General features: G+C 58.2%; 2 protein-coding genes across 2 annotated transcripts in view; one reads left to right on the top strand and one right to left on the bottom strand.

Annotated features, from left to right (window-relative positions):
• OGA (O-GlcNAcase) overlaps positions 1-10,713 on the top strand; it is a 457,590-nt gene extending 446,877 nt beyond the window's left edge. Inside the window, exon 17 of the mRNA XM_075717662.1 lies at positions 10,703-10,713. The gene's annotated coding sequence lies outside the window, so the exon portion shown is untranslated. The remainder of the gene's footprint in view (positions 1-10,702) is intronic.
• TLX1 (T cell leukemia homeobox 1) lies at positions 8,877-15,227 on the bottom strand. The gene is made up of 3 exons (XM_075717667.1): positions 14,759-15,227; positions 12,988-13,189; positions 8,877-9,099 (listed from the first exon to the last, which is right to left on the bottom strand). Exons 1-3 carry the CDS (start codon positions 15,225-15,227, stop codon positions 8,877-8,879), a joined length of 894 nt encoding a protein of 297 aa, XP_075573782.1.
• Positions 15,228-22,009: the final 6,782 nt, after the last annotated feature.

Genomic DNA, 22,009 nt, shown 5'->3' with positions numbered 1-22,009 from the left:
TTTTAATGGCATTAAACATATGAATATGTGATAATAAAATACAGGTGGTTTCCTTGAGCTTTATAGTCTTCCTATGCCACAAAGAGAAAATCATTGCTTCCTTGTTTATCTGTTTTAGCATTTCTTGGGTTTCTGTTTTTCTCTCCTGGGAGAGTTGATTAATGCAAGCAGCTTCTTGGCTGTCCTAGAGAGCTGCTGCAGACGCTCACTTTGCCCAAAGCTCATCCCCTCTGTGCTTAAAAAAAAACCCCAGCTGCTTGACCCCAGTACTTACTGCACCCCACGAGCCAGGAGATAGGGGTGGGTGGCCAGGAGAGGGATGGAGCCAGGCCTCTTTCTCCATGCCTTGCCAGAGCTCAGGGAGTCGGGGGCTCGCAGGGGTCTCAGCTTTGCCCCCTGGGAGCGGCTGCAATCCCCAAGCCCCGGCCCTGCACACGTTCACACGCGCCGTCCTGGCGCTGCCCAGCTCACCCCAACATCCTTCAGACCTACCCATCACACGAAGCGTCAGAAGATGGCACATCCCATGGGAAGCCTCACTTCTAAATCCCGGTGGGGAATACTGAATTCAGGGGAAGCCATCCCTGAATTTCTCAGGGCTGGCTCTCTCCAAGGTCCCTTTGGGAACGTGCCGTGCCCCGAAGGCCACACCCCGGGCTGGGCTGCGCTTGTTCCTGAGCTGCCTGCCCCGTGCTCCCAGTCTGAGGCACCCCGCGGGTGTCCCGGGGCTCGGCTGCCCGGGAGCACCCCCACGCGTGCGGGGCGGTGGGGCGGGGGGCACCTGCGGGGCGCGCGGCGCCGGGCGCTCCCGGCCCCTAGGTGGCGCTGGGCACCCGCCGCTCGCGCGCCGCGCCGCGCCGCCGCCGAGGGCAGCAGCGGCGGGGCCCGGGGATGCTCGGCGGCAGCGTGCACCCCCCGCGCCCCGCACAGGTCCTGGTCCCGGTCCTGCGTCTCTAACTCACCCGTGGGCGAGCACGCCTGGCCGGAGAGGCGGCCGCCGGGGACGCCGTTTCGCTCCAGCCGGCGTGCAGCATCCTGCAGCTCTTGTCGGTCACCGTGCACCAGGTTCAGCTGTGAAGGGGTGGCAGCCACACATTTTGGGGGCAACGCCGGCGGCTTTGACCCCTATTTGTCTAGAGGCACTTGTGCAAGGGGTTGTCTTACCCTAGACCCTCTCCTTTGGGGGAAACCAGGCAGCCAAGTGCCCTCTCCATCAGCTACAGAGGGGCCTGAGGTCCCCTGGCTCCCACCCAGAAAACATCCATAGGCCCTTAAAATAAAGGCAAACAAGGGCGGTGTTGCGGAGACTGAAATGGGGACGGGGGGCACAAGGAAGGAAAGAAGGACCGTGGGGTCAGAGCCACGCAAGGCAGCAGCTGTAGCACTGCCAGGCAATACACCCACTCCCCGCCGCCCCGTCTCTTGTACGGGGAGTCTCCGCTCCCCCCATCCGGTTTGGGCAGGGCCGGTTTGGGCCAAGCTATCAGCCACACTCGGGGTTTCCTCTGAGAAGGAGAGCGGGGCTGCAGTCAGGACCTACCTGCTGCAATCCCACTTGTCAGCAGGGAGGGGAGAGAAACCGGCTCCCAAAACGCAGGAGGTGTTCAGCAGCCGGACACCACTCCCAGTTCCTCACTCCTCGCCTCTTTTGGCAGTGTCTGTGGCCACGAGCTCTCTTGGGAAACCCTTTCTGCCAGGTAACATTACAGGTGTGTCTCTGCCTGTCCCTGGGCTTTCTGTGCCGTGGTTCTGGCGTGTTTCCCCAGGGGCTTGCACACTCACGTGCACCCTGGGGTCCCAGTGCAGGGCTGGCTGCTCCCTCGCCCCACTGCTACAAGTCTTGCTTCTGCACGTGGTGTGCAGCACGGCTCTGCTCGAGGGTACAGGTACCCCCAGATCCTCAAAGGGCCAGGCCTGGAGAGAGACTGTGTGGGAACGGTTGTGGGTCCACCAACACACCCCTCTTGCATTGCCCCCCGGAGAGCACGCTCTGCGTCCCACCTCCTGCCTCTGGACACGGTGGTATGAGCCACGGCCAAAGCAGGTTTCAGACCTGTCATAACAACCGATAAGGTTTCAACATTTGTTTTCACTCCATCCTGAAATGAAAGACAGATCTCTTCAAGCGCTTCCACGAAGATGGGGGGCAGTGGGGATCCCTCGCTTGCCTCTGCGAGCAGCCATGTTGGTGGGCAGGGTGCGGGGGGCACATCCCTCTGTGGTCGCAGAGGTCCCTCCAAAGGCAGAAGAGCACAGCCTGGCAGCAGCAAAAACCCAACAGTGCCGTAAGTGCGCATAAAACTTCCCGGTCCTTAATCCTGGGATTAAGGAGCCCAGCAGCTACCGCCATGCTCCAAGCCTGTGTCACCAGGGGATGCCGTGGCCAGGACCTGTGTTTCAGCAGCAGCCTCGTGATGCGACCTCTCCGGAGCCGGCGAGCTCCTCCAGCACACGCGACCCACAGCGGGGCCAAACGGGCCGGGTGTGGTCCCTGCGGGGGTACAGCACTGGGGCACAGCACTCCTCTGCCCAACTCAGGCTCCCGCGGGACCGGGGTCCGAAGCCCCCGGTACCCCCCAATGCTCCCCCCATACCGCATGGGCCCGCAGAGGCTCGGTGCCATTTTTCTGCAGCTTTCAGAAGAGCATCCTTCTGGTATATCATGGCTCCCAGGGACCTGCTTCTCCCCCAGCCTGGCCTGGAAGAACCCCCTCTTCTCCCCCGGGCTCTCAGGGCTCTCCTGTGAAAACAGCCAGATCAGCTGGGGAGGCTCTTACCCCTGGGGAGGGGGAGCTGTGCAGAGGCCTGGCCACAACTCAGTGCATTTGTGCTCACTCCCCCACGACGGCCCTGAGCAAGCCCCTTCCCCACCTACACCTCTTTCCCCCCCCCCGCTTTGCTGCTTTACATGGGGAGATCTTGGGGTCAAGCCCTGCCCCTCAGCACGTTTAAGTCCAACATACCTGACAACCCAGGCTCGGTCTTGCACCCGCTGACCACCGGCATCGCAAAGCAAATGCGTTCTGGAAGAAAACCCACAGAGGAAGAGTCTGCCAGCCCTGACATGTGCCGAAAAGCTGAGCATCAGCAACAGCAAGTACCAACTGCTAAACAAAGTGACTTTCCAAAAAATTCCTCTTCCTGAGAGTCCCTGGGAAACGGAGCTTTTCTCCACGTTTTCATCTATCCCCATCTTTGTACCACTTCTCAACTGTAGTTAAAAAAAACCTATATATTGATTGATATTTTTTAATCGCTGCTTTGTTATTTTTAGGCGGCTGCAGTCAAGGAAAGACAGACAGTTAACCGCAGCTCTCAGACCAGCGGGTTTACATTCTTTGCAGGCAACGAGAAAACGAGTTTTCTCAAGCCTTGCTCGTTCCTGCTCAAAAATTAGAGCAGGGGCTCCCCATCTATTTCTGCTCATTTTATTTTTGCTCCAGAAGCAGAAAGGCAAAGGGCAGCTGAGCTGAGGGTAAGTACTAAATTTCCAGCCCCAAGGAAGCGCAGGGCAGAGGTTTGCAGCTCTCTGCAACAGGGGATTCGCACACCTTCAGCGCTCCGAGTTTCGGCTGGAGCTTTGGTGTGTAATTAGGAGTTACATAGCTAAGAGAGCCAGAGCTAGCCCCATGCTTACCACGACTAGCTGGGAAAAAAAAAAAAAAAAGGAATCCAAAAATTAATTTCTAGGCTTGGAAAATTGAGATTTTTTTCGGTGCCTTTGGAAAAAAAATATATATTTTTGAATACAGTTATAATTTTGACTTGAATAAATGTATAGAAACCATTTAAAACTTCCAAAATAACAAGAAGTTTCTTATCAAAAGAAAGGAATAGGGGCAAAGAACCTCTGTCCTAATCTTGGGCAAGTGCTGACATATCAAACAGAAATTTCCTACTTTAACACAGGCAAAAATAATAATAATAATAATAATAAAAACACCAGAGTCCCAGCTAACTTCACAAACAAAAGATCTGCGAAAAATTATGACAATCTGGAGGGTTTGATTCCAGCAGAAGCTTGTTGTGATAATCTATAGCTTTGTGTGCTTTTCTTCTTACCTTAGTATTTGTTAAAAAATGGGGGGTTTTAAAATTAATTTTTCTTCACAAATTGAGACCCTTTCATTTTTAAAATTTCAGAGAAGGGTATTTTGATAATTCCAAATCTTATTTCACAAACCTTTTTCAAATCAGCAGCCATCAAAGCTCACTGTCGCACAAAGAAATCAGTGTCACTCAGCCAGTCTGCTTCTGGTAGGGGGGAAAAAAAAAAAAAAAGGAGATTAATTCAAAAAGTTCCAGCTGTCCCAGAACCCTGGGCAGGACTGGCTTTTTACTGTAACCCAAACAGGTTTCAGCAAAACCATTTTCAGTTTTGTCAGTAAATCAGCTTGCATTTTCTACCCCGTCTAGCCCACAAGCGTGTGTAAGCTGTCCTCAGCAGCGGGAGGGGGCTGCCTTCTGCGGGGCTGGGCTCCCACTGACGCCATGCCGAGGCAGCAGCCCTCATTTTAAGCTTTTTTTTTTTTGGTGGGTGGGTTAATTAGGAGCACATCCAAAAATACTAATCAATAGTCCCAGTGAGTTAATGAAAATTATCCAATATATGGGTGTTTGTGGGGTCAGAGCATCTCTTTATTATCAATATGAATTACATAAACCATATTAGAGGGCACATACACTCGCCTGGGTCTTTCTCCGGCAAATGCCACGTACAGGTGACTCTCACAGATGCTGCTGCTGCAGGAAAAATATCATTAAATATACAACAAATGCCCCACAGAAGGGACAACACAGCCCAAGAAAAGCTGCATACGGTCTTTACCAAGTACTCACATAGAAACTGGAGCACGCACGCACTGCAAAGGGCCAAACGTGCTGGCCCATGCCCGGGGAAAAAGCGCAACTACAGGCTCTGTTCAAGGCAGGAGGCTCCAGCGAAGACCCTTTAGCCTTTCCCTGGGCCCATCCCTCCACAGAGATAAACCAACCCATCCTCGTTTGGATGACTCATGTGCTTAACTAATTGGCTAAATGGGGGCCAGACCTCTGGTTCCCTCCTGCCCACATAGTTTGCTGAGCTGGGACCAAACCCAGACAACCGCAGCACGTCCAGCTGGGCTTCGTCTCTTCCAGCTCTGCACAGATGTTTAATACTCAGCTTGCTCGTGCAAAGACGTTGCTTTTTCCCCCCACCGGATTTTGCCTTCAAAAGCTCAGCGCATCCACAGCCAACCCAACACGATCGCGGTCCCTGGCGGCGCTGCGGGCGATAGAGGTGTGCACGACCATGGTGCGCTCTCCTGCGACGCCCGCGCGCCCTCGGCTGCAGGTATCGCGCAGGCTTTCCCCCTCCAGCCCAAGTTCACTCTACCTCGGTCGGTATTTCCTAGATACAGGCTAACAGGGGAAAAAACATTTCTTCCTAACTCCCATTTCACATTTGGGATTAGCTATATTTTGAGATAGAGGGAAGGGGGAAATGACTTTCAAGGCATCTTAATGCAATTTTATTCCTGTTCCCAAATAGGTATAATACGAAAAATTAAATCAGCCTTCAACATGGTATGGATGGCCCCAGGATATGGCTGAGGTGATGTCAGTCTACAAAACATATCATTACGTGTCATTGTTTCGTGTCATTGCTTATTGATTTAATTCCATCATATTTCAGGCAACTTTTATTGTCTAGGTACAGATCATCATATTAATAACTGGAAGCACGTATGCAGATATCAAAAACACCTCCTGCCACTAAACCAATTTTTAAAATGAATCCAAGAGAAATATTTTAACAGAAACACCTTCCAGTAGCAATTGTTCCACGGACAAGAAAGACCGGACGACTGTTTTTCTGGTTCTAGTGTTACATATATTGTCATTTCATATCAAGATTTCTTTTTTTTCTTTTTGGTCTTTTTTTTTTTTAACAGGAAAGATTGATAAGAAAAGGAGGAAGTCAACAGTTTCAAGAACAAGGTGTAGCTAAATATTGTACCTAAACACATGGCCTCGAATGTGCATTATCATACATTCAACTTCGCTGGGGAACATTTTGGAATATGAACTGAATAATGTGGATATTATAAAATGGCTGTCTTGGAATTAAATTTTAAGATATTGATGTGTCATAATAATAAAATAGAAAACACTTTTAATATCAACAGTGAGCTCCATCATCCTTTTTTTTTTTTATTGTTGTTTTGTGGTTGGTGCTTTTCCTATGCAGAAATCTTGAAAACAAAAACATACACTGCAACAAACTGCAAACCGTTAAAGAATTGTACACGGCAATGCCTCCTGAAGGAGTAAACCCTAAGCCCAGCATTATCTTTGTAGTCAAAGTTGGGCATGTATTAAATAATTTGCTTAATCAGCTCCTGAAAATCTGGCTGTGGTATGAAACAGAATTCAAAGAAAAGACTTCTGTGAAATTTATCTTGGAAAAAAAATACAAGGTATTTTCTTTTAGCAGTTAAAAAACTGGGGTAGCTCTCTTTTAAAGATATCTCTAAAAATGGATGTTCTCTGTATTTACTTATTTTCCTGTGGTTTATCCTTTTTTTTTTTTTTTTCTTTTTTGGCTTCTTGTCTCTCCATCGCTGCAGATGTTTCTCTGTGTTCGTTTGTGTGTTGGACTGCAGGAAGGGAAAACCCTGCAGCACCATAAATTTTCAGCCCGATCCTGCAAGAATAGATTTTGGATAAAGCAGGCTATTCATATGCTCCCTTAACAAGCTCCCCAGCGATGCTGCTTCCAGAGGACCCAGCTTCCAGGAGCGCTATCAAACGCCGGGTCCAGCTGCACCGCAGGCTCGGGGTATTTTGTCGCACACATCCCGCAGGCAGCCTGACCCCCAGGGCCACGTCAGGGGGTCCCTGCCAGCGGCTCGTGGCTGGCCACCCTTTTCAGTCCTCTCCTGCAACATCCTTTACCCGGTAATTCCCAGTGCTGGAAGGAAATGCCAGGCTGAAGTCAACACAGCTTCCCTGGCCGTAAGGCTGGGAGTCTCTCCCAAGGAAGCCGATCGGAGTTTTTCCACCGGTTTGATTTTCCTCTGAGAAAGGCTTGCCTAGCCAGGGACGATGTCCCAACTAAGGCTGACTATGAACAAAAAACAGGGTCCTTAGAATAATTCCCTACAAGATTGTCTCTAAAATGTACTCTTGCAGATTTCTTGATATCCAAAAGCTACTTTCTACATAAAGTTTGAGACGTGAATATCTCTAGACACCCCCAGCCCAGGCAAGACCCCACTTCAAGCTCTCATTCAAGAAATTATTCAACATGTGTTAAAGGCCAAGCCCCTGTGCGATTCTTTCCACCCTCAGCAAGCCCCCCAGGAAGGGCTTTGATTAAAGCAGGTCCTAAATGCACTCCTGGGTCGAAGCCTGAAAATGTTTAGAGGATCAGGGATTAAAATACAGCAAATTATCTCTGGAGCTTCCAAAGCCAAGTGGACCTGAGCAAAGTCAAAGGGAAATGCTAACTCTATTTTCATTTTAAACAAATGGCAGAGGCTTCAGCATTAGCTGTGATACGCTGTCTCCTCTCGGGGAACTAACAGACAGGGAAGAGCAAGGCTTTAAATGATTTATTCAGTACCCTGGAGATTTTTTTTTTATTTTCTTTTTCGTTTCCACATAAATTACACAAGCACTTTATAAAATGAATACACATAAACCACCTTATAAGTGCATAACTTAAAAAAACCAAACAAACGAATGCCTTTAAAAATCTCACTGAAAATAGGTTTTCTGATTGCTTGTTTGTACTAGCTGCTAAAATTGGCAGTGCTGTTTTAGATTATAAGTAACTGAAAAATATATACTGTATATATATATATATTCCTGGCATTTGCTATAAGAAGTGCTTTGTTTAATTGTGTCTCATTCCCTCAGTACAATTAAAGAAACAACTAAGTTAAACGGTTGAGAGCGAAATCGATTTTTTGTTGTCAGGAACTGCCTTCTAAAGGGAAACGGGTAAAATAAAACATTGGACAACATTTTGCAAATGATATGGAAATAATCCATGGAAAGAAACTGCATTACCCCTGCAAACTGCCACCAAGGTCTTCTCGTTATTAAAATGCACGCTGATGGGCACGGAGTCCGTGGCAGCCAGGGACAGTTTGGGCTCTTCATACAATTGAGATATCATATTTACCGTCCTCAGGATTCTGTCAGATCCTTCTCTTATTCCCCCCTCGCAAGAAAAAATTAATGAAAAAGGGGAGGAGAGGCGGCGAGGTGAGATCCGAAGGGTTCCCATCTGGCGCAAGCAGAAATTGCTGCCGTTTCCTCCATTTGTTGCATCCCCGAACGTCTCCGGCGCGGACGACCCGAGGAGGCTCGTGGCAGAGACGTGCTTTCCAGGGAGCCTCCTCCTTTTGTTTCAAGCCATCAGTCCGAGGTGTGTGTGTGTATATATATATGTACTTTATATATATATACAGATATATATGGGTGACCCCAGGCTTTGCACCGCCGCCAGCAGAATCAAGGAAGTTTTCTCTCCCCCAGTTGGGTGAACGCCGGCGGCCGTGTCTGTCAGGGCTGGGCTTTTTGTCTGGCAGCACGTCAGCAAGTTCATGTTCGGCACCAGAGACTTTCAAGAGAACAAAAGGGCTGGGGGGAGGCGAGACACCACCGCTGCTCCAGCAACCCCATGGGTGGGGAGAGTTTTTAGGGTCGTTTCCCTTCCTTTCAGTCCTCGTGGCAGGTTTCCCTGGCCAGACGCATGGGACGCACGTGTGGCCAGAGGACCGCCGGGTGCCAGCCTTCCCTTGGGGACAAACAGGGATGCCACGTGTCCCGCCCGGGACAGCCCCACCAGCAGAAGGTGCACGTGCCACCGGCAGGTCCCAGCCTTATTCGCAAGCGGAGGCGACGGTGGTGACGCTGGTGATCTTGGTGGAGTCGTCAGACCAAGGCTGGAGGTTCTGGAGGGCAAAGAGAGAGGAGTTGTGGACGCAGATGGGGTCGGCTTGGATGGGCTGGTTGATGGTTTTTTGGAAGGCCTCCTGCTGCAGCTGCATGAGGATGCGGTTCGCTTGCTGCCGCTCGGCCTCTCGCTCCTCCGCCGTCTGCCTCCTAGGAGAGAGGGAGCAGTTAGGGGGGCCTGGGGGAGCAAAGGAGTAGTGTCTCCAGAGAGAAAGGGTTGCACTGGGTGTTTAGGGCTGGGGGGGTAGGAAATGAGGGTGCATAGCCACGGCGTGGTCCCACATCCCCTGCACAAACTGCCAGTAATGCCATAAACTGGAGACTGGGGCTGTCTTATCTTACTGGCACAAGTTAAAATCGCTCCGATCAAAGAGAGCCAGGAGCAGCCCACAGCTCTGGTTTATTTTCTGCCCATGGGCAAAATCCAAGCAGAGCCAGAACACCCAAAGGGGCACGTGACAGGGTTGCAAAAGGTGCGATTCCCTGCAAACGTGCTCTGTGCCCAGCAGCGAGAGCCAAGCGCACAACGTCCCAGCGAGGAGCGCGGGGCAGGAGCGAGGTGAGACATCTCCGAGTGGCAGTGCCACACGGCTGGGAGACGGGCAACGTCGCCCTGGGCATCGTCTTCCCTGCACCCAGGCCTGCCGTCTCCTCCGCTGGGCTGCGGTGGCCAGCTGACAAGAGTCTGGACGAAGGCAACAAGACGCCCATGGCAGGCAGGACAAAAACCAGCAAAATGTCAGCTAAACACTAGAAACACATTTTTAGCAGTGAGAAGAATCAAAGCCCAGAATAAACTGTCTGGGCAGGGTGAAGGATGTTTTTAAGAACAGGTTGGATACACGGCTGTCTGGAATGACACCAGCAGAGCTGATCCTGCCGAGTGGGGATTAGGGGGCCTGCAAGGGTCCTCTCCAGTGCTGGTAGGGTCCCAGCTCTGGGCTGTCTGGGAGGAGGGGGTGGGATAGGTAGGAATGGCCTGAACACACTTAAAAGCACAATGAACCCCTCCCTCCCTCTTGCTGAGATGGCGGGTCAGTCTGGAGGCTGCAGCCTGCGGTCACCTCGGCTTTTGCCAGTGAACATCACCTGGCACCTCCAGTGACACTGCTGGGAAAACCTGGGGGGGGCTCACAGTGCCGGTCCCAGGATGATCCCCAAAACACCCCCTCCCTCGCTCACACCCCCAGGCCCAGCCGACGCTCTCCTGGCAGCTTCAGTGGATCAGTGACAGGGGAAATGGCAGCTTTTTAATTTAGCAACTCAGGGGGACTTGAGACATCTCATCTTCTTTGACTGCGGGGACTGGAAGTGGCAGCTCCAAGCTCTGTGGTGACACCTCGGAGCACGGGGTGGGGGGGTCCCTGGCTCCCCATCAGGGAAGCGGGCGAGGGCTGGATGTGGGCGATGGGCCTCCGGGGCACCCGGGCCTCCGGGCGTGCGGCCAGGGCTCCCGCCTGGGAGCAGGTAGCTCGGGGCTCAGTCCCTGCTCTAATCACTGTGTCAACATCTCGCGTCAGACATCCCGGGGAGAGGGGGCTCAGAGCAGCACCGTCCCTCCCCACGCAGCCCGGGAGCGGCTCCGTCTCTGCTTCGATGAATATTTAATGACTCCCTGCACAATGAAGAGATGCTCTGGGAGGAGGGAGGGAGCCCCGCATCCAGGGCAGTCAGGAGCATGGTGGCTGTGAGCACCCGGCTCCCAAATTTCTCCCTGCTCCAAGCAGCTGGCTCATTCATGCATTTGTGTCAGGCTGGGATTTGCAGGTTCAAATCTGCCTGGAAGGAACTAAACCTCGATGCCCATGTCTCAGGCAAGAGCCCAAATCTGGGGAGGGGATCACACAGCCACCTCACTCCAGCAGAGACACCCGGGCAACGGGCAGAGGCCAGACTCTCCCCCCAGCTTGCCTTTATTTAAGCAGTTAAATCCCTCAAAGGGCCTAAAGTAACTCTCTCTTCTTGGATATTCCCTGCCGCCTGGCTCACGCTGCGCCTGCGAGAGGCTCCTTCCAGCACCCAGTGCTCCAGGCACCGTTGCACCGTTTGCAGCCCACCACCACCGCACAGGACGCGGGGCAGCCAGCCGGGCGTGCTATCAGCCAGGGGCACCCACATCGCCACCGCAACACTCAACATGCACAGACGCAAACACGCAGAGCTTACAAGCCTGAGTCCCTCTAGCTCAGGCTGGTGGGGATTCTCCCATGTCTAATACTACGGCTGAGGTCAGGCTGCAGCCTTTCCCTTAGGCAGAACCAGGATTTTGTTTCTCTTTACCCAGCTATTTTTTGTGAAACATATGAATAGGTTTGTATCCTCTGCTCCTTTGCCAAAGGGGGCTGAACTTAGCCAACAGACGCAAAGAGTATTGACAGACAGCTGGAGAGCCAGCCAAGCTGCATTTGCCTCACTTCCTTAGGAAACCAGGTTAGAAGACATAGCTGACCCCATTTCGCGGGCCACAGCAGGACTGTTCCTCCTCCAGGACTCTGCTCCTGGCTAACAGAGCTCACTCCAGCTGCAGACTTCCTGGCACTTGGGGAGCTGCTCTTCCATGGGCGCTTTAGGGAAAGACGCGCCGAGAGGGTGATTCACCCACACCCTCAGTTTCAAGTTCCTTGTCCCCCATTTCTTACCCAACCTCTGCATCTCCAGGCAATCACTGTCCCATTCACCCTCGGGGAGACCCTGGGGAAGCCCTTTTCCCCTGCCTTGAAGAAGCTGCTGCCTGCCTGTGCCCAAGCGCCCGGTGCTCAGCACCCAGCAACGCTCCCCTCCTCTGACCTGCCAGGGGAGCTGCCCCTTGCCCAGCTCCCACCCCGCGGGGTGCCTGCCCCCAGCCCGGGGCAGGGCAGGGGACGCTCCCAGGACTGGGGTGCCTCCCCCGGGGACAGCCCGGGAAGCTGCAGCTTGGGAGGGGCAGGGTCACGGCCACGGAGCCCGGGACTCTCCATGTGCGCCCGGCCTCCTCTTCCTCTCCTGCCCGGCTTACCGGCACGCCCGGCAGGAGGGAAGGAAAAAAAAAAAAAAAAAAGAAAAAAAAAAGGCATTTTGGCAAGGAGGTGCGTAAAACCCCGCGGGGGTGAAAAATTTTCGCGTTATGCGGGGCCCGGTACCCGGCAGCCCCGGGCGCAGGATCCGGCCCCCAGCCGCGCTCCCACGCCGGGGTGCGGCCCTGGCCCGGGGCCGGGGGCTCCCGCTGCCCCCGCGGCCGCGCACCGACGGGGCCGGGGCCGGCTCCGGCTCCTGCCGCCGCCCCCCGCTGCCCCCGCCGGGGCTCGCTGCCGCCCCGGGCACACCCCGCAGGGCCGGGCCGGGGGCTCCCGCACGCTGCGGCCGGGGAAGGAGGCGCTGGGGCCGCTGCAGCCACTGGGCCCCCGGTGATACCGGCTGCACCCACCGCACGTCCCCCCGCCCAGCGCACCATGCGCGCACACACGCATTCATCCACATTTCGTACATGCGCACCTACCTGCACGGACACCCAGTGTGCTCACGCAGCACGCACGCACACGGAACGCAGACTGCCCGCACGCACGGCGCACACACAGCCATATGCCTGCCTGGCTTGCACACGTGTCCACACGTATGCTCAGGCACAGGCACACACGCATACACACCGCACGCGTGCACACCCATGTGCACAGGGCCTTCGCACAAAAGCATTCACGCGCACTGTGCAGTTACACGCACATGCCCTGCTTGCACACACGCCCGCAGGTGCGCACACGCTCACACTGCATGCCCGCACAAGCATGTGCACACACGGCCTACACACACCCCACACGCACATTCGGATCCACAGGTGCTGCACGCACACACGCGGCCGTGCACGCACACATGCGCTCCCACACACGTATACACACGCATTCACATGCACACGCGCGCGTGACCCCCCCATGCGTGCACTAGCGGGGCTCGCACCCCCACGCGCGGCCACCGATGCCCCTGGCAGAGCCGGTGGCGGCCGGGCCTGCTCGCCCAGGCCTGTCCCAGCACCTGACCCCGGCCCTGCCGAGCCCCCCAGCCCCTCACCTCCACTTGGTGCGCCGGTTCTGGAACCAGGTCTTCACCTGGGCGTCCGTCATCTTGAGGGCCTTGGCCAGGGCAGCGCGCTCGGCCGAGGCCAGGTACTTCTGCCGGTGGAAGCGCTTCTCCAGCTCGCAGATCTGCAGGCGGGTGAAGGAGGTGCGCGGCTTCTTCTTCTTGGGGGGCGTGCGGTTCTGGTAGGGGTGACCTATACGGCGTGTTACAGTGAAGGGTGAGAGGGCCACTGGGGGGGACACGGGAGGAGGGGGGATGAGAGGCAAAGAAGCAAGCAGCGACACATCAGCAGAGGGGCTCCGGCTCCCGGGCGCTGGGCTGGGGACGCCCCCGCTGCGAAGCCGCCGCTTCCCCGCCGCCACCCGCGCACGGGCTCCAAAACCGCGGCGGCGGCCCCGGCGCTTTCCCCGGGCGCTGCGGGCTCCCGCCGGGCACCGCTCGGCTTTGGCGGCGGGGAAGGCGGCCGCTTGCCCGGCGAAGCCCCCCCGGGGGGGGCGGTAGCAGCAGCCTGTCCCGGCGCCGGGCCGGGGCTCCGCTCTTCGTGCAAACGGGACTCGGTTTAATTTCGTTTGGGCGCGGCGGTAACCGCCGTCGTCCTCGGCGTTTCGTACCCGGGAAATAACTTTCCGGGCTGGAAACGGGAGTTGCGATTCGGTTTTGGTTTGGGGTTTTTTTTTTCTAATTTTTTTTTGTTTCCTTTTTTTTTTTTTTTTCCCTCCACGAAAAAAAAATTAAGTGGGCAAAACTCGCGGCGTGTCTCAGCCCGGCAGGGCCGGGAAGGGGCTACGTGAAATCAGCCCGGTGCCTGCCAGAGGAACGGCCCGTTCGTTCGCCGGCGGCCGTGCCCGAGCCGAGCGCCATCGGGTCGAAATTAAACGTGAACTTGCAAAAATCTGGCCTGGGTTTCCGCCGCCGATAAGAGGGGCCGGTGCGGGCGCTGCGGGAGCGGGGCGTGATTTTTTCCCGTTGCAATTTCGTTGATTTTTTTTTGTTTGTGGTTGGGTTTTTTTTTTTTTTTCTTTTCGTTGTTTGAGTTTTTGCTTTGTTAGCGCCGAAAGACGAGCCCAGATATACCTGGAAACGGCGGCGGGCCCGGAAAGCGGCTCCAGCCCGAACCCGCTCGGGGCTGCAAAAAGTCTCTTTTGGCGGGGGAAAAGCTGAGCCGAAACCCACAGCCGGAGAAAACCAGCTCGGTTACGGTACGCACGGGAAAACCAGCCGTACGAGCGGCCGGCAACGGGCCGGCCTTCCCGGGCGGGAGAGGGCCGGGGCCACCGGGCTCCCTTCCCTTCCCGCCGGGCCGGGCTGTGCCTCGGAAATAACCCTCTGTTTTCAAGGAAACTTTCCCCCGGTGTTGGGTCGGATGGCTGGGCGGTGGGGAGCGGGCAGCCGTGCCCGGGGCTTGCGAGAGGTGCGTGGAGTTTGCCGTCCCGTTTTTGTCCCTGCCCGCCTTTCCCGAGGTGGGGGAAAAAAAAAAAAAAAAAAAAAAAAAAAGGAACAAACAAAAAAATCCCAAACCAAACCAAAAAAAGGCAAACAAACAAACAAACCAACCAAAACGAACGCATTTAGGGGGGACTGAATGCGCCCGATTTCCCACTCCTTCTTGCTTCTGGCCTCCTCCGGGACAGACTTCCCAGCCGGGGCCGGATCCTGCGCTCCCCGGCGGGCACCGGCTGCCGCGCCGAGGCCGGGCGGCGGGGAAGGGAGCGGGACGGCGAGAGCAGGGAGGGAAGAAGGGGGTTCCGGTGGCCCGACTCACCTGTGAACCTGTCTTTTGTGTACCGCCTGTTGCTCTCCATCCAGGGGAAGGTGAGCCCCGTGAGACTGTTCATGCCGTTCACCGCCGGCACGGCGGCGGAGAGGGGCTGGTGCACGCCGCCGGCCACCGGGCGATGGGCCGGGACGCGGATCACCCCCCCGGCCGAGCTCAAGGTGTTGCCGTTCATGCTCACCGCCATGTTCACGTTGTAGGAGCCGGGCAGGCCGCCCATGCTGCAGGAGGTGCCGGTGTAGGCGCCGGCCGCGCCGCCGCTCGCCCCGTAGCCGCCCGTGACCGTGTTGTAGGCGCTGCCCACGATGCAGCCCAGCCCGTAGTCCGCCGAGTCCTGCAGCCGCGGGTGCGACACCATGCAGCTGCCCGGCTCCGACGTGTTGAGGATCTGGTCGATGCCGAAGCTGATGGGCTCGGCTTGGCCTTGGTGCAGGTGGTGAGCCCCGAGGTGCTCCATGCCGCCGCCCGGCCCCGGCAGCGGAGCCGCGCACGACGCCCCGGGGCACCGGGGCCGCAGCCGCGCCCCGGGCAGGGCAGCGCAGCCCCGAAGCACGGCAAGGGCGCGCACGGAGCCGCGGCACAGCCGGGGCGCGCCGGCTACGCGCTCAGCCCCATAGCGGGGCGGCCGCGCCCCCCGAGAGCCGGCAGCAGAGCCGCGCACCGCCGGGAGCCCGCAACGCGCTCAGCCCCGCGGCGCAGGAGCAGAGCCATGCGCGGCCGGGGCGCGGGAGCTCCGCAACCCCGCAGCCCGGGACGCGGCCGCCGCGCCCGGCCGAGGCGCGGGAGCTGCACACTCGAGGCGCGACCGCGCCGCGCACACCGGCGGACCCAGCCGCCTCCGGGGGCCGGGAGGTGACACCCCCCCCGCAGGCACGCCGGTCCCGCTCCGACGAGAGCCGGCAGCCCCGCGCCGCCAAGACACGACAGCCCCGAGGCGGGAGCCACTCACCCCAGACACGCACGCACGCACACACGCACGACGGTGCCCCGGGGAGCCCTCGCCGCCGCGGGCGTGGGGAGCCGAGAGCCCCGCGGAGCGGAGCGGAGCGCGGCCGCGGCGGAGTGCGAGCGCCCCGCCGCCCCGCTCGCCCATCAATCACGGTAGCCAAGGCCTGCTGCTCCCGGGCCCTCACTCTCCATTGGCTGGATGCTGAAAGGAGCCGAGTGAATGACAGCAGAGAAGAGCACACGAGAAAAGGAGTTTGTTCTTCCCCATCTCCCCCCACCCCCACCCCCCCCCGCAAAAAAAAAAAAAAAATCAAAAAAAAAAATCACCACCCGGCCCGGCCTTATAAAGTCAGCGCTGGGTGCGCGCAGGGCGCTGGGGTGGGGGAAGGAGCGGCAGGTACCGGGCGGCGGAGGGGGTCGTTTTGTCCCGGAGTTTGTGGCCGTGTCGGTGCTGATCCCGTGCGGGGGCTGAACCCGGGGGATCCCTTCCCGGAGGGGTCCCAGACCCGCCGTGCCCCTTTTCTCCGGAGGGGTTTTCTCAATTTCAAAAGTCGGCGCCTCTGAAAGAGCCGCGGAGGAACAGGAGGGGGCTCCCCCATCTCCAGACCCCATAACGGGGGAACGGGGGTGGTCTGGAGGGCCCCCACGGGTGCCCGGGCCCGTGGAGGGGGTATCGCGGGAGGGGGCGGTGGGCGCCCGGGGCACGCCTGCCCCCGGAGCACCGGGGGGCTCATTCCCGCGGGACGGGGGCCGGCCCCAGCTGCTCCCCCCGGGGCAGCGGCGCAGACCGCGGCGGGGCGAGGGCTGAACGGGCCGCGCCTCCGCCGCCGCCCCCTCCCGCGCCTGCCCGCGGGGAGATGAGTGTTTTCGTTAAAAAAAAAAAAAAAAAAAACCAACAAAAATATATATAAATTTAAAAAATTGAAAGCCGCTGCCGTAATTTTCTGCAAAACTTGTTTTGGCCCTGGCCCCCCGGCTGCTGCCGACCGGCTCTGCCCAGCGCGGCCCGACGCTCCCGGCCGCGGCGTCAAGGGTTTCCCCGCCGGTTTGTGCTCTGCCGGCACCGGACAGCCCCCTCCGTCCCCCTCGCCCCCGGCTGGGGCCGGCCCGGCAGGCCCCCTCCTCGCCGGCTGGGGCAAACGCTGCCCTCCACGTCTGCAATGTGCCAGCGGTTTAGTGCCCACGGGGGACCGCGGGGGTCCCGCAAGACAGCCCACCCTGGGGCATCTCCCATGCAATACAAATGCACTGGCGTAGAAACTCGTGCCCACACACTCAGGCACACCTCCTCGCTCACCGCCATGCATATCATCCCATCCACATCCTCACACACACACCCCCCACGCACACCCTCGCAAAGATGCGCACACACTCACAAACACCCTCACGAGCTCACAGGCACCCGTGCTGCCACACAGTCCCACACATTTGCTTGCACATGCACCTACATTTGTGCACACTTATTCACACCCCCCCATTCTCACAGACACAGCCCGCCCTCCCCACACCCACACAAATTTGCACACACGCGTTCTTGCTCACACTTTCACAACTGTATGCATTCACACACACACATTGGCTCCCACAACATGGGTTATCACACCCCTATACCTGTGCATTCAGACACCCCAGACACACGCACCCCCCGACACACCAGGGCTCCTGGGTTCCTGCCACCCTCACCCCAGCCGCAACCCTGCTGTGACACCCCAAGACCCACCACTATCACCGTACCCACCACCGTGGCCCCCCACGGGACAGGCTGTGGGGGCACAGCGGGCAGCAGCAGCTCACGGCCACCCCGCGGCCCCATGCCCAGCCGGTGCCCGGTGCCCGGTCAGCCTGCTCCCCCGCTGCCGCCCAGCCCTGCCTGCCCGCCGGGGTCGGGTTTCCCCCCTCCCCGTACCTGCCTCAGTTCTTGACTTCTGAACTCTTCAGGGAACTCGCTGGCGCCAGCTCCATCAACCAAAGTCCTTGTGGTTAGGAGGAGCTGGGAGGGGAGGGAGGGAGGGAGAGAGGGCTGGGGCCAGCCGGGGCTGGGAGGCTGCCCTCGGGCAGGGGGTCTTCTCATCCCCCAGGGCTGCAGCTGCCTTTGCCCTTCTCCAGGACCAGCCTGAGCCTCTTCTCCAGCCCTTTCCCACACGGGGGATGTGGGGCAGAGCCTACTCACCAGCCCCAAGCAGGTCAGGTTGCCTCTTGTAGGGAAGTGACAGAGCACGATGTGCCAGCCCCATGCAGTGCCACAGGGTCCCCAGCCAGCAAGCCGTGACATCCAGAGGAACTCCATCTCTGCTGCCAAGACCCAGGAGGTGCCCTCTCTCCAGTAGATAATGTAGCCATCTCATGCTGCTTGAGCATCCTGAAGGCCCTGGTCGATGCTGGGCAAAGCCTTCGGCCTTCCCTGCGCCAGAGAGCCCCCAGGCTGAGCAGATGCCGAGGGCCCCGGAGGAACTGGCCCCAAGAAATCACAGGGTCACCATCAGTGAGCCAGGCTGGCTAATGAGGGTCGCAGCCCCCATCTGCTGAGTCCAAGGTAGGGGCTTTCAGGCAATAAAACCTGCCAGGAGAGAGACTAAAGGTAAGTCAGGTCTTCCTCTGCCCAGTGCGGACAAAGGAGAAGGGCAGGCAGGGCTAGGTCCCAAGTGGGATTCTAGACTCCTGGAAGTCAATGGGAATTATTGATGGGTTTTGAGGTGATGCGCAGCCCCAGAATTTAATCTCTGCACAAGCCACAGACCTCACCTGCAGCCTTGGGAAAGCCACACAGCTCCTGGCATCAGAAGTTCAGGCACTGCAACATCTAAGCTGCAGGACAACCCCTGGTTCAGATGCTGCAGTTCAAATTTCTCCTGGCCTCAGTTTCCCCTTGGGCTCTCTGGGGCTGGGGCTTGAGCAGCACTGTGGAGCACGAGGCTCTGGAAATACTCTGTCTCATGAGAGCTGGCAATTTATAGCCTTTGCATCCAACTCCCTAATTCTGGGGCTAAAGAGGACTCGCATGCAGTGCTGCAAGTTCATGTACCAGGACACATCAGGGCCAGTTTTGGTGCTTTCAGGTTCACATCCTGATGGGAGAGTTTACAAGGGCCAGCATCCACTTTGAGGTGAATCCAATGATCCTACAAAAGGATCTCTGGGGGGGTGAGGGGGGCAGAGGTGCCCCAGGCCAGCCAGCTCTGCCTAGGTGGTGCTTGGAGGCAGATCCCCAGCTAGCATCATCGCACCCGCCAAGGGCTGGATTTGTCTGTCTTTGATAGGGCTCTGGATGTCAGGCCCTGCAAAAAATAATTCGGAGACCATACTCTAAGCAGAGCCTGGGGAGACAGGCATTCTCAGATGTTTGCCCAAAGAGCTATTTAGGGCAGTGGGGTTTCTTTTCTGGACAGATAAATCCTTTCCTGCAGGAAGCACCAACAAGCTGGATCAGCTCTCTTTGAAGGTGGAAGAAAGCCTCCAATGCAGAAGCTGACACGTGCACTAAGTTGCTGCAAAATCAGTGCATTGAGGAGCCTAACGCCCTTGGTCTTTACTTCTCCGGAGCATCTCCCCCCCTTTAAGCACCCATGGCCACTTACCTATTCCTGCCAGCCTTGAAACTTTTTTCCCCCCTCACCTGCCCTGAGCAGCTGCTGGGACAGGCTCATTTCCAAAGCAGTGGTTCAGTCCTGCCCCAGCTGAGGGTTGGGGGCTCAGTATGTCCGTGCTAGGAGATGGCAATGGAGACGAGGGCCCTTCCCGTGCTGCATAAGGCTCCCCTCTCCCCCACCCCAAAGGCCTGGCGATCTTTTCTTAGGTTCTCCCATTGATCCAGTGCATCTGCCTCCTGCTAGCAGAGAGGGGCAGCCCAGCCAGGGCCTGACCTCCACCCTCCGCTCCCATTTTCTTCTGCCTTGCTGGCTTTCCAGGGCTCCCCTTGGCCACTGAGCTCCTCTACAGCTCGGGGCTGCCGGGAGCTCGGCGCCGCAAGCTGCCTCCCAGCCTTGCAGCTGCTGGACGGGAGACTGCTGCGAAATACAGGCCCTCCTGCGGGGACCGGGGACAAAAGTGGCGTGTCTGGGACCTTGGCAAGGTCCCAGCAAAATGCACCAGGCTCGCTCCGAAACCTGCACTTTTAGCAGTGCTTTCTGGAACCTGTGAAGTCCTCCCATTTTCCTAAAAGGAGAGTGAGCGACTCGGCCGCAGGCAGGTGCATGGTGACAAACGCACCCGCACCCCATCAGCAGAAGGGTGCACCCCGACTCCTTCCCTTCCTCGCTTTTTAATTCGTTTAATTCGCCGGGCTGGGGGCTCCCCCAGCCCCGGGTGATTATTCGCCCCTCCGCACATCCATCACCTCCCGCAGCTCATTCTCTGCCGCCCCGACCCCCGTGAAATCGATTTCGGCGGCGGAGCCGGTGCCCGTGCGGGGCCCTGTGGGCCCGGGCTGCGCACAGGAGCTCGCCACAGGGCCCCGCCGGCAGCCCCCGCCGCTCCCCGGGCCGGAGGGACGCGGTCCCCGCTGCCCTCGGGGCTCTGCCCCTCAGCGCTGCCGCCCCCACGGAGTTACGTCGCAAACGTCGCGACAGCCGCCGATAGAGAAGCAGAGCGACCCTCGCAGCAAGCAGCCGGCCTCCCGCGGCCGTGCGGGCTTCCCAGCGCGGAATCTCGTTTCCCGCATATCCCACCGAGACCCACCCCATTCGGGCGGCCCCCGGAGCCCCCCGCCCCGCCGGCGGCGGCTGTTCCCCGGCTCCGCGTCCGCGGGAAGGGCGGGCCGCGCTTCCTGCGCATTAAAAGCAATTAACACCATTCGGGGAATTTTTAATTGCTCTATAAAGCACGCGGTAAATAATTACTCCCAGCTCTGTTGATCCCTCGAATACGCACTGACAGTTGTAATTTATGGCTTTGGAAACGTGGCCCCTTGTATTCAGCATAAGTCCTTATTACAGTAATGACTTAGCGCCGCTGCACTTAATGAGTATAAAGTGCCCGGCGCAGCGGGAGCGGGCGGGAGCCGCAGCATCGCACGAACTTCGCCCGCAACAATATTTCTTCCCCTTTATGGTTACAAACGACCGAGGGGCTACGAGGAGCGGCGGGGCCGGGGGAGCGCAGCAGGGCCCGGGCGGGGAGCGCGGCCGGCTCCGCGCTCTGTCAACGACATCTCCCGGGGGCAGTTGTTATCTACCAAAAATAAGTATTCGGAGCAGTCCGCAAACTTCCCCCTCGCCTCCTGGTAGCCGCTGGCTGCCTGGAGAAAATGGGTTGCAGGGAGGGAAGAGAACGGTCGCAACTCATCGCACCTATGGAGGCACGCACAGCGGGTGCCGCGGAGCCCCGAAGGGCAGGGCGGCCTGCACCCCCCCGCCCCCCCGGCTGCCTCCCTGCCTGCTGCTGCCCCGGGACCACCGGCTCCGTGCAACAGGCCGGGGGGCTCCCATCCCTCCCGGCCCCCCGCCGGGGGTACCCGCGGGAGGGGAGGGAGCGGGGCGGTGGCCGATGGGGGCTGCAGTGCCCGGCGGCGCGCCATGAATATTCAACGCTGCCGGTTGCCGGAGGAGCATCTGCCAATAAGTTATTGGTCCTGCGGCACCAGCCCCTCTCTCCACCGTGCAGAAATGCGTGTAATCCCATTAGCCCCGTCCGCTTGGCCACCCGCCCCGCACCAGCCCCGCTAATGAACTGCGTCTGGCCGCCACCCCCGAGGGCACCGACGGCAGCGGGGGACACCGGGGGCTCTGCCCCGTTATTAACTCCCAGCTTAATTACACCTCCCGTGCCAAGTTAATGCGGCCCTGCGGTAAGGGAGCAGGCGATGGCGGGGGGGGGGGGGACACCCGCGTCCCGCCGCCGCCTCCCCTTGGGTCTCCCCCGCTCCGAGAAGCGCTGGGCCCTGCGACAGCCAGGCCTGTCGCGACACAGAGGGTGGCAGTCGTGACGTCGCCCCGACCCTGCGGCTCCCCCGCGCCCATGGAGGCTGCTCGCCGCCCCCGGCCCCGGCTGCCGGCAGCTGCCTTGTTTGTTCGCTTGCCGGGGGAGCGGCCGCTGCTTTTGTCTCCTGCCCGCTCCGAGCCCTAGGCCTTTCCCCACCAGACAAAGTCCTGTGTTACCGACAGATTTGTGTCTCGCTCCCCCCCGTCCTCCCCCATCTTAAAAGCAGCCCTCGGGGGCCCGGGCGCAGGCAGCTCCGCAAACGCCGTGCAGGCAGGGAGCCGGCACGCCCTGCCGGCTCCGCTAACAAAGTAGCTTTCACTAATGAACAAGAAGATCCAATAATAATGGTCTTAATTGTTGCAAACATTGTTACGG

The sequence above is a fragment of the Pelecanus crispus genome, chromosome 10 (genome assembly GCF_030463565.1).
Source record: "Pelecanus crispus isolate bPelCri1 chromosome 10, bPelCri1.pri, whole genome shotgun sequence".
Classification (NCBI taxonomy): Eukaryota; Metazoa; Chordata; class Aves; order Pelecaniformes; family Pelecanidae; genus Pelecanus; species Pelecanus crispus.
Note: the sequence above shows the minus strand (reverse complement) of the source record. Positions and strands in the feature narration are given on the sequence as shown.